General features: G+C 37.6%; 1 protein-coding gene across 4 annotated transcripts in view; it reads right to left on the bottom strand.

The window, feature by feature from the left end:
- The window catches only part of ZNF438 (zinc finger protein 438), a 186,523-nt gene that overhangs the window by 18,650 nt on the left and 155,648 nt on the right, over positions 1 to 12,225 (bottom strand). For 2 of the 4 annotated variants that reach the window (XM_034987189.1, XM_034987188.1), the window contains exon 3: positions 10,275 to 10,342. The exons of 1 other annotated variant lie outside the window; for it this stretch is intronic. In XM_034987189.1, coding sequence (XP_034843080.1) covers positions 10,275 to 10,311 — 37 coding nt within the window. In that variant the 5' untranslated portion in view covers positions 10,312 to 10,342. Of the gene's footprint in view, positions 1 to 10,274; positions 10,362 to 12,225 lie in introns of those variants that run through there. One more of the 4 variants, XM_034987190.1, reaches the window with a different exon arrangement.

Raw genomic sequence — 12,225 nt, 5'->3', positions numbered from 1 at the left:
GGCTATATTCTTCACCAACACACTCTCTCAGCACTACAACACAGAGTTCATACTCGTAGGACCTTCTGCTGCATGCCGAAGGATGACTTGAGGAAAAGCACTTGTGCCCGAGTTGTGAAGCTGAACTCGCGGCTTTCATCGTGGAACACCACTTCTACGTGAAACCATCTGACAGACACATGCTGAAAGAACATGGCCAAACTTAGGTATCTGGCAGACATTTTCTCAAAAGTGAACTAACAGAGCTTGTCACTACAAGAAAAAACATCTGACGGTAACCGTTGGCAGTGATAAAAATCATTCTTAAAAGCGGCAGAATTTTGGAAAACATGAATTCATCACTGGGAGCTTGAAGCTTCCCAATACTCAATGATTTTTCAGATGAGACTGGTGGTTACATTAACAAAGAGGATCTTTCAAATACTGAAAAAAATGATGTATAGAAGATCTGCAAACTCAATGAACTCCCCCCCCCCCCCCCCCCAAATAACCAATACCTGATGTTACATGGATGGGTAAAAGACTCACTCAAGTGTAAGACAGACCAAAAAGTAGCAGAATACAAGAAGCACCTTGACGTGGTTTCAAATTTGTCATCACAACTGAAGTTTAAGAAGTGACCTGACTCTGGGCGCCTGGGTGGCTCAGTTGGTTAAGCGACTGCCTTCGGCTCAGGTCATGATCCTGGAGTCCCGGGATCAAGTTCCGCATCGGGCTCCCTGCTCGGCAGGGAGTCTGCTTCGTCCTCTGACCCTATCCCCTCTCATGTGTTCTCTCTCTCTCTTTCTCTCTGTCTCAAATAAATAAATAAAAATCTTTAAAAAAAAAAAAAAGAAGTGACCTGACTCATTTAAAGTCAGTTATAGTTATGGGGCATATTTTGGTGTTATATCAAAGAAAAATAGGCACAATTATCTGAAAAGGTTATTAATATACTCCCTCTGTTTCCAGCTACTGTAAAGCTGGATTTTCTACAAACACCTCAACATAAATGACTAATCACAACATACTGAATGTAAGACCGGATATGAGACTCCGACATTTTTAATGAAGCCAGACTTGTAACATATTTGCAAAAAACAAAAGTCAATGCCAATCTTCTCACTAATTGTTTCTAATTACATAAAATAGGTTACTTACATTAAGCTGTAATGAGCTTGTTATTGTTATTTTAAAATGAATTCACAAATATATATATATATTTTTTCAGTTTATAATCTCAAATATGATAAATACGAATGGATATAATGGACATAAACAAACGTTCTTTAGAGTCCTCAAATTTTTATGAGTATAAAGGGGTCCTGAAACTAAAAAGTTTGAGAACTGCTGAACTAGATAAAATTTAATGTCCCAGCTCTTTTGAGATTCTATGATTTTTTTGTCAGGGGTGTGACCGAGAACAGAAGATAAAATCTGGAAATGTCTTGTTTTTGGCTGATAAGTTTTTGTTTCCTTCACCTTTGTTTCCTGTGAGACTATAATATGGCAGGTCCATAGGACAGAGTTTTGAAAACAAAGCATTTAAAGGTAATTTATTCTAATAAAAATATCAATTATAATTAAAACTTCAGTAGTTGGAAATGTTAGAATGAAGATTAAGTAATAAAACGCTTGACAAAAATCTTATAAAGGTGTAATGCTTCAGAAATTTATTTTACTTAGTTTGAATTTATATTCATGGAATATCTCATAAATTATATTTAAACTAATGACATTTGTATTTTCCTCCAGTTTAAAAAATGTCATCACAAGATTCTTTTGGTAGTACATAATCTTTTAAAACACAGAGCACTGTTTTTAAAGAACTTGAAAAATGCATTCAAAATCATCTTAAATTATTTTATCAAAACAAAACTAATACGTTTTTCTTTCTAGTATAAGTTGGGTGTTGGAATTTCTGTAAGTATCTTTACAATTTTGGTTCCTAGATGGGACAGTATGTTTATTCCATTAAAGCATTACAAGACTTATGCATTTCTGTTCTTATTAGTATTAGACTTTTACAAACATGAAATGCCTAGCCTACATTTCTGGCTTGCAAAGCATCCTAAATACCTCTGTCAAACTTGCTTTGCTTTTATCCCAGCTCAACTCATCATACCAACCATATGCATAAATAAAGATGTAAGCATCTGCTATATGGCAAATGGTCTCAGGGGCAGATGTTTCCATCCTTATGTTCATGTCACTGGGGCTAGATACATTATTTGAACAGATGTACACAATCTGAAAGTGTTGTGTCCCTCAGTGAAATGTCTCCAACTGCTTTCTATCAAAGAACATAGATGCTATTTGCACCTGCATTTATGTTAATAATATAAAGGCAGCGGGGGTTCTGACAAAGTGGAATGTGATGCTATGAAATATATTTGCATGGTTAATTGGAGCTTCTGAGAGACTCTGCTGCCAAATGGCCACACTGACATTGATACATGCCCAAGCAGACTATGTGATTAGTAGCCTGCTTTTTAAGCAGGGGAAATATGGCTATTTCAAACAACAAAAATACTCATAAATCTGAATTTACTATGAATATTCTAAACCCTGGCATTATATCTCAAAATAGGAAAACAACTTCAAGTACAAGGTCTACGTGATAAGCTTTAGGCCACCCAGGTCATTTCCATTTTGTTTGATGAGAAAATTTCTATAGGTACGTGTGTGTTTTCCATTTGTACTTCTGTCAACAGCCTAACATACTAATAATCCATATAGTGGTATTTTGCAGAGGTTATTGCACTGGAAAGTTCCACTTTCCAACATTAAGTAAGTTAACCAAAACCAGCTTGAAAATGTCAATTTGTACTTGGTCTATGACATAAAATGGTACCAAAAGTCCAAGAACAGCATTTACACCACTAGTTAAGATCAAAATGTTTCCATATGAATGTCACATATTTGGAAACATAATATTTTGGTAATACATAGGGAATGTCCCCCCCCCAATGAGGTCACAAAGCCATGTTAAGCACTAAACACAAAGCATCAGATTATAGTGGTTCTCCTTGCTACTGTGCATTAAATGTGAGGGCTGAAGAGCTAAAGAATTTGTGTTAATAGTTGTATTCACAGCTTTAGTGAGCTAAAAACTTGCGGTCTCTTTCAAATAATATATTTATTACTTTATTTATTTATTTTTTTTAAGATGTTATTTGAGAGAGAGAGCATACGAGAGCATAAGTGGTGGGGAGGGACAGAGGTAGAGGGAGAAACAGACTCCCCACTGAGCAGGGAGTCCGACTTGACTTGGCTGGATCCCAGGACCCTGAGATCATGACCTGAGCTGAAGGCAGACACTTAACCGATTGAGCCACCCAGGAGCCCTATATTTATTACTTTATTAACTTGACATTGATAACATCAACTTTGCACAAAATTATTATATCTGAGTTAAATGTTACCCAAAGTAACTTATTCTACAAATTATTCTGAGATTTACATTGTGCTTTAAAAGAATTTAAAAGACTTTACATTATTTGTTTCAGAGATCTGTAGATCTGTGATTCAACAGTCTTGCACAATTCACAGTGCTCCCAATAGCACATACCCTCCCCAATGTCTATCACCCAGCTCTGAAACAAATAATGCAATGTATGTTAAGAAAAAAAAAAAAAGAAGAAGATAGCAGGAGGGGAAGAATGAAGGGGGTGGAAATCGGAGGGGGAGATGAACCATGAGAGACGAGGGGAGGGGGGTGGGAGGATGGGTTAGCCTGGTGATGGGTATTAAAGAGGGCATGTTCTGCATCGAGTCCTGGGTGTTATGCACAAACAATGAATCATGGAACACTACATCAAAAACTAATGATGTACTGTATGGTGATTAACATAACAATAAAAAATTAAAAAAAAAAAGACTTTACAAGGTATATTTGTATACAGTTGATCCTCATTATTTCCAGATTCTATAGGTACAAATTCGCCTGCTTGCTAAAACTTCTTTGCAGTCCCCAAACCCATACTGGTGAGACTTGCATGGTCATCTGTGGACACGCACAAGCAAACACCTGAGTCATTCCATATGCACATTTTCAGCAGTGGCCAATGCTCTGCCTTCTTTCAGCTCTTCTATTACAAACAAGTGTCATTTTTGTGCTCTATTAATGTCACATTTTTCTTATTTTTTTTCCTTTTTGGTTGGTGATTTCACTGTCTAAAATAGCCCTCAAGCATAGCGCTGCTGTGCTGTCCAGTGTTCCTAAGTGTGAGAAGACACTGATGTGCCTTGTAGAAAAAATACATGTGTTAGATAAGCTTTGTTTAGGAATGAGTGATCATGTTGTGTCTGTGAGTTCAGGGTTAACGACTCCACATAAAGCTAAGTTCTGTACTGATAGTTGATGAAAACGTTGTGTTGTGACCAGAGGCTCACAGGAACCTAATGCTATGGAGCAATGGTTCAGTATTAGCTACAACCTTATAGAACGTGACTCTTGTGAATGATGAGAATCGACTGTATCTTATCTCATCTGGCTGTTCCAGAGCAAGAATTACTATTCCCAGTTGGGAGATGAAGGGACTGAGGTTCACTGATTTGGCCAAGATCAAAGAGCCTAAAAAGAAGGGTGGAAGGGTCAACAGAACTCAACTCTTCAGCTCTTAGTTCAGTATTCTTTTCCCAGACTGAGGGGGAAAGAAGAGAAGGGGAACAGGAGAGAAGGGGGAGGAGGAAAAGAGAAGATAGGATAGGAGCTTAAGAAGCAGCTTTAATACCATGGTGGAAAGAGTCAAACTGTAGTTAGATAATAAGATAATAACCCATTTTTTGGTTAAGTCCTCATAGAAGGTAAACTATTCTGATAGGTAGTACAGCTTTATTGAAACCGAGCCGAAATAGTAGAGCTTCATTTGGGTTTCCTTTTCCCCCCTGTGCTCCTTGCTCATGGCCTCTCCAAAGGCAATAAGTATTTGTTAAGTGAACATGCAGACTTGGGAACTCCACCTTGGTGTTTCATCAAGGACAGATGAAAATGTTTTCACAGCATCTAAATCATATGATTTTTTGAAGTTTGAGTTTAAAGCGTTTTCAACAAAATTTAATGTATATATGTGAAGCCACTACATGCCAAAGTGCTTGAAAGCCTGCCAGAGACAAAAAAAAAAAATCATCAAGAAGTTTAAAAAGAACCTGATACTAGGAGCCTATAATAAGATCATTTTGCTAAACTTAAAAAAAAAAAAAGAATATTCACTACTTTGCCCAAGTGTTCCCTGAGTTCTAATATGCTATACTCACAAATACCAAAATGTTTATGTCTGGATGTATAGTATACAAAAATATAATATAAATAAATATAAAGAATACATACTATATGTGTATTTTTTAATCCAACAGCACCCCTTATTTTTTTAATTTAATTTTATTTTATTATGTTATGTTAATCACCATACATCATTAGTTTTTGATGTAGTGTTCCATGATTCATTGTTTGCGTATAACACCCAGTGCTCCATGCAGTATTTTTAAGTCTTTATATTTTTAGGCCATACCATAATTATTTTAAAAGTATTTTATTATAGGGGCGCCTGGGTGGCTCAGTCGGTTAAGCGACTGCCTTCGGCTCAGGTCATGATCCTGGAGTCCCGGGATCGAGTCCCACATCGGGCTCCCTGCTCGGCGGGGAGTCTGCTTCTCCCTCTGACCCTCCCCCCTCTCATGCTCTCTGTCTTTCATTCTCTCTCTCTCAAATAAATAAATAAAATCTTTAAAAAAATAAAAAAATGAAATAAAATAAAAACTCATTTCCTCGGGCGCCTAGGTGGCTCAGTTGGTTAAGCGACAGGTCATGATCCTGGAGTCCCGGAATCGAGTCCCGCATCGGGCTCCCTGCTCAGCTGGGGGTCTGCTTCTCCCTCTGACCCTCCTCCCTCTCATGCTCTCTGTATCTCATTCTCTCTCTCAAATAAATAAATAAAATCTTTAAAAAAAAAAAAAGTATTTTATTACATCAAAAATCCAGGTTATTTTGTTTGTTTTTTTCTGATCCAAATCTGCATTCACATGATACACAGTAACAGCCATGACTGCAGAGTTAAACACTGTACAAGTTTTGGAACTGAGTTGGGGTTGATGGTGCATATTTAGATAACTGCAGTGGTTCCAAAGGGGGTCATGAAGACCCTCTTGCCAGAAAGCATCTGCTGCGTTCTCACCCCCACTTATTATTACTCTCCTTGACTAAAAATAGCACTCACAATTTGAAAACTACCTTTGGACAATGCAAATGCCATGACAGAGCTGAGAGGAACGTTGGAAGACGCGGGCAAGAAGACCTTCCTACTTGCAGCACACTTGCCTTGGCAATGGCAGCACCCAACTGCAAAGCTGGCAAAGGACGAGAAATTTCCAACAACTCCAGTAAAACAGACCCCCCCTCAGCTCAGATGAAGACTCCTTCCTGCCCAACGAACAGTAGGACTTGTTTTAATCAACTATGTGGAGACTGACAATTCATCCTGCCCTCTCCAAGGTGCAAACTTTGACCCTTCACTGGCATCACCACAGTGAACTTTCTAGCACATGGAAAACATAAACTGTCCCCGTCAGAGAACCATTTGGCAGAGCTGCTCCTCTGTGTTTCCTTATCTGGCAAGTAAGAAAATTTACGTGCGTTTTTAATCATTGTGGTGGGCTATCCTTCAACAAATTTAAAGTAGAAGTTACAACAACTTAGTTGGCCTTATCCTGTTGTTGTTATGCCTTTTTTTTTTTTCCAAAACATGGTTTATTACTTGCTACAATTTGCCATTTTCCAACACAAAATACCTGTCCTTTTATTTCTATTATCTTATTATTTGAAAATATCAAACAAAAAAAAAAAGTTTTGGGAAAACCATAAATCCTACCCCCAAATCCTGAATGCATGAGAAGATAGAAAATTGTAATGAAGTAAGTCTAATGAACTTCTGGAGATTCTATAAGTAATACTTTCACACAGGAAGGAATAATGATGACACTAAATTATACTGGAAAGCCTTTAATATACTACAAATTATCATTAGAGTGATACTATGATATTAAATCTCTTTATCCAAAATTAGAAAACATTTAAATAGAAGGCACTAGAATTTCTAATTAGTTTCTGCTAGTTCTTTCCCAGCATTAAGCCCATATCCCTTGATCTCTAAATTCCACTTGGTTGTCTTCTACACATGTGTTAATGTCCTGAACAAATGTCATCTCCTCTGGTGTGTTTCCCCCCCAAAACGTCAGCCTCAAAACTTCTGGCCTAACCAACTGTCCCTTCATCCAGGTTCGCAAAGGATGTCATACTCACTTCCCATACAGCATTTGTCATGCATTCTTCTAGTTAATTACATACATGTCTGCTCTTCTAATAGGATTTTGTGTTTTGTAAAAGCACAGGCTGTGTCTGATTTATCTTTGGATCTGACTGGTTAACTATTATATTGGTGATCATTAAATCTGCTTCCACCATGGAAATTTTATTAGGAGATACTATGTGATACACTGGATTTTCTTAAGCTCCACAACTCTGCTGGTAATATCCTACCTGAATTTCATACATTAATATGTATAATATATGTGCATGTGTGTTTACAAGTCTGAAGTTTTTAAGTATCATAATTTATGGATAGCCATCAATGATGTGTTAAATAAATTACTCAGAATTTAATTAACAAATGGCATGTGCCCAGCACACTTCTCATGTCACATAACTGATTATATTTGATGACATAAATATAAATTAATATGTTTGATCAAAGAAGAAAAAGGGGAATGATCTAAAAATAGAACTAGAAATATTCTTTATAGATTTACAGTGTGACACAGGGGACACAGTTTGAGTTTGGGATTTTGACAGATCTGGGTTCAAATCTTGGCTCAGTCACTTCCCTGACTGGTGATCTTGGTAAAAGTAACCAATCTCCCTGAACCTTTCAGATAAAGATTGTATCTAATTTATAGTGAGGATTAAAGAAAACAAAGAATGTAAAGTTGTGGGCAGAGTGACTACCACACTGGAGGCATGTGATTAATTGAGCTCTTTTAGTTATTTTATCTTCCCATCCAAGTACTAACCAGGCCCGACCCTCCTTAGCTTCCGAGATCAGATGAGATCGGGCGCGTTCAGGGTGGTATGGCCGTAGACTTAGTTATTTTATCTTTTTCTCTGTTAAGTTCTGGGTTTGGGGCTCAAGCATCTCTGGTCCCAGAAAAGACAGACAAAGTATTTACTAGAGCTACTGAACTCCTAGCTAGGCTTGATGGCGTCTTATTTTCTGGCCAAGCCCATGGAGATAACTAAGCTTATGCAACAGCTTGAGAGGTAGACAAGAAAACAAAACAAAATGAGGCTTGATGAGAAACAAAGGAGGCAGGAGGTGTGAGAGGTGACATGAATGACTTCCCCTTATCAGTCAGAAACCAAGCAGCTCATTGCTTCATTACATAGATTTACAACCTTTTAGAGATAGAGAAGAATATCTAGTAATCCTGGCTTTACTAATGGGGAAACCAAAGCTTACAAGCAAAAGAAGTAGTCTGAAGTTCCACGGCTGGCTGGCAGTAGATGTGGGAAAGGAGGTCAGCTTCCCTGACATTTGGTCTCGTGCTCGTCCTTCTAAGCAGTCACACCTCTAACTCAGATGAACAAGGTGATACCAGCTAGGTCACTAAGTTTCCAACCCCTTGATCAGCTACCTATTACCACAGAAATCTTCCAAAGGATATACACCAGAAAACACTCACAGGAAATGCACACTTTTAGTTTCTAGTTAGGGTTGCTCTCCACTCTCTCATCCCACACCCTTTCTTGCCCTCATGCGCAGGGCTGGATCTCCTGTGATTCTTAAGGACTCTTTCTCCCCTTTGGCCAAATGTCTGGACCAGAAGTAAGCCTGAGGTCCTCTCTGTATTTACTTCCCTTGGGTCCCCGTGGATCATGCTTGGCCTTTTAAGGCCAGTAGGCACCTGAAGCAGGAAGCAGCCACGCTCATCTCATTACAACCTCCTCAGATATTAATAACAGCCATTAAGAGTATAGCCACTATCATCTTATAGTGCCTAGTATATACGTAGGAATATGCTAGCTGATTTACATGTATTATATCCTTTCATGTCCACATGACCTCTAGGGTAGTACTTGCTATGTTCATTTTATAGATTTATAGATGAGAAAGAGGAGTCAAGTGATGTGCCTAAGATATGCAATTCAGTGGTAGGGCTGTCAGACCTGGACTCCATGCTCTTAACAGTTACAATGTTGCCTTTCCTTTTAGTGGAGAGATCAAAGAGTGTTTGCTATGGTTAAGGGTTCTTTATAGCAAATTCCCTCCATTCACTAAAAGTTTTGTCTTCCGTGAAGGAAGCCCAAGTTTGCATCATTAAAGACATTATTTTTCTCACATACATATCAAAATTTCTCTTCTGTGTAGAAAAGACTATGTAGGGGCAGGTGAAAGACTTGAATTCTTCCTAAGGTTAGAGTTTGCCCTTGAAGGAAATTTAATTACTCTTTATTCAGAAAAGACACTATCTCCACCTATAAACTGCTATAAACCTCCAGGAGTTCCTGTTAAAAAACCATGATTTTCGGGGCCCCTGGGTGGCTCAGTCGTTAAGCGTCTGCCTTCAGCTCAGATCATGATCCCAGGGTCCTGAGATTGAGCCCCTCACTGGACTCCCTGCTCCATGAGACGCCTACTTCTCCCTTTCCCACTCACCCTGTTTGTGTTCCCTCTCTCGCTGTCTCTCTCTCTGTCAAAAAATAAGTAAAATCTTAAAAAAAAAAAAACATGATTTTCTTTATAAATCATGTGGGGCTGGGGAATGGTTTTTCCTGTTTCTTTTTAAATGACTATGGGAAGAAAAAAGTCAAAGAAATGTATTAGTGACTATCCCCTCTCTCTACATCTGTGTTGTGTGTGTGCATGTGTGTAAGAATATATATATACATGAATATAGTCTTCTCACTAAAACACGTCATTTTGTTTCACCAAAACCAGTACTCGATAATTGCAGTAGACATCTATTGGTGCCAACTAAATGTCTACTAACGGGCTGGGGTCTGTGAGCTTTGTGTGGGATGAGATGGCCCTACTCTCGAGGAATTCCCAGTCAAAGATGCATGTCCTTCTATACACTTCAGTAATTTACCAAAGGAAATCAACTTTCCGACATAATTAGGATTTTGTTCTTAGTTCCAGGAAATAAATTACCTCTGGTTGGGGGATAATGGCACTGAAATGTGTCAATTTCTACTATTTATAACACATGCATTACTGTTTTCCTCAGCATGGTTATCTTACCTTGATCTTTTGGTGGTACTGATAAGGAATTCTGCATTATGATGTATTGGACTTGAATAGCAACTTCCCTAAAAATAACCAAGCACAAATAATAATTAGAAAACAATTCAGATGCCTTGTTAATACATACGAACAATGTACATTATAAGCTCTTTAAAAATTTTTCCTATTTATAATTATCTGAGTAATAAGAAATGGACTGTGTTATTAAGAAACTAATTATTTTACTTCCTTCTCTTTTGTATACAGACAGGGTTGTATGGAGTGTACTGGTGTGGGCTTGGAGGCAGAAGCAAAGACACAGTGAGAGAGGAACTGTATCTGCATCTCTGCCCGCAGTGGGGCAAAAAAAAAAAAAAAAAAGGCAAAATTAAGATTCCCTAAAAATGCCCTGCCAGATAATTATGTTTCATATACTCTATTTAAGAAGAAATAACTTAAATGTTTTGCAATATACATAAAGGTAGCATAATTGCAGTGTACTCATTTGATGAAATATAATTCAGTCATTAAGATACAATTATGAAGATTATGTAGCAATCTGGAAAATGCACTGAATGAACACGGTAAATGACATACACCCTAGGATTGCAACTGTATAAAAAACAAAGGCATAGCAAAATGCATGACAGGAAATATGGTAAGATGTGTACTGGCAATGTGTTTGTTGAGGTACTTCCGGGGGTTTCTGCCTCCAATTTAGCTATTTTCAGAAATGTCTATAATATAATGTATATTCAAAACATTTGAATATAAAAATAAGGCAGTTAAAGACCTTGAAAAAAATATAGGTAAATATTTTATAAGCTGTCAAACACAGAAGTGTTTCAAGCATGACATCAAAGACAGAAGCCATCAAGGTAAAGACAGATGGACCTTTCTATTTAGAATTTTAAATGTTTTTAAATAGAAAATTAGCCAAAATTAAAAGGCAGGACTTCTGCTATAGCCAAGATTGAGTAACAGAGACCAGATTTGTCCTCCTGCCTGAAACAAGCCAAAAGATAGACAAAACTGTGAAACAGTATTTCAAAACAATGGACATCAGATCAAAAGACTGTTCCCTCGGGAGACAGGAAACAAATGAGAAGAGCCGTATGACAATGTTGAAGGAAGGGAGAACTCTGGTGGAGATTCCCAGAGTAATGGAGAAAAGAGAGCTGTAGAAAGAGAAAGAGCAAAGAAGAGGATCTCCATTGGGTATCTGCATATGTACTGATCAGCACATGCAAGTAAAGAAACTACCTGAGGTCAGGGGAAGATCCAAGCTTCTCAACACTCACAGAGGGGCAGGGATATCACCTCTTCCTACCAGCCAGACTGAAGAAACTCCTAATTCACAGGACATCAAGTAGAGGACAAAGAAAGGTCTTGCCTTAGTAGAGGAAATAATCAAACCCTACACTAAGCCATTTCTCTGGTTTAATAGAACAAATAGTAAAGTGAGACTGAAAGGGAACAAACTATTTCCAAGTGTCTTAACTGTACATTTAGAACAGACCTACAAAGCTATCCATCCCCCAACAAAGTAAAATTCATCATATCTGACATGTAATTAAAAATTATCAAGCATACAAAGAAGCAGGAAAACATGAGCCATAATGCAGAAAATAATCAAAACTGACCCTCAACTGACACACATTAGAATTAGCAGTCAAGAATACTACGTTCTAACTGTAATTAAGTAAGGACTGTATTTCATATGTTCAAAAAGTTAAATATAGATAGGAAAGATATAAAAAAGACCCACGTAAAATTTCCAGAGATGAAATCTATAATATATAAAATGAAAATACACTAGATGGGATTAACAGCATATTACCCATGCCAAAAGAAAATGTTAGCAAACTTGAAGACATAGTAACTAGAGATTTTCCAAAAGGAAACTCAGGAAGAAGAAAGAAAAAAGAAGGAAGGAAGGAAGGAAGGAGAAAGAAAGAGAGAGAGAGAG

The sequence above is a fragment of the Mirounga leonina genome, unplaced genomic scaffold (genome assembly GCF_011800145.1).
Source record: "Mirounga leonina isolate KUSES-001 unplaced genomic scaffold, KU_Mleo_1.0 Mir_413, whole genome shotgun sequence".
Classification (NCBI taxonomy): Eukaryota; Metazoa; Chordata; class Mammalia; order Carnivora; family Phocidae; genus Mirounga; species Mirounga leonina.
The sequence above is the reverse complement of the archived record's forward strand: the minus strand, read 5'-3'. Positions and strand labels throughout refer to the sequence as shown.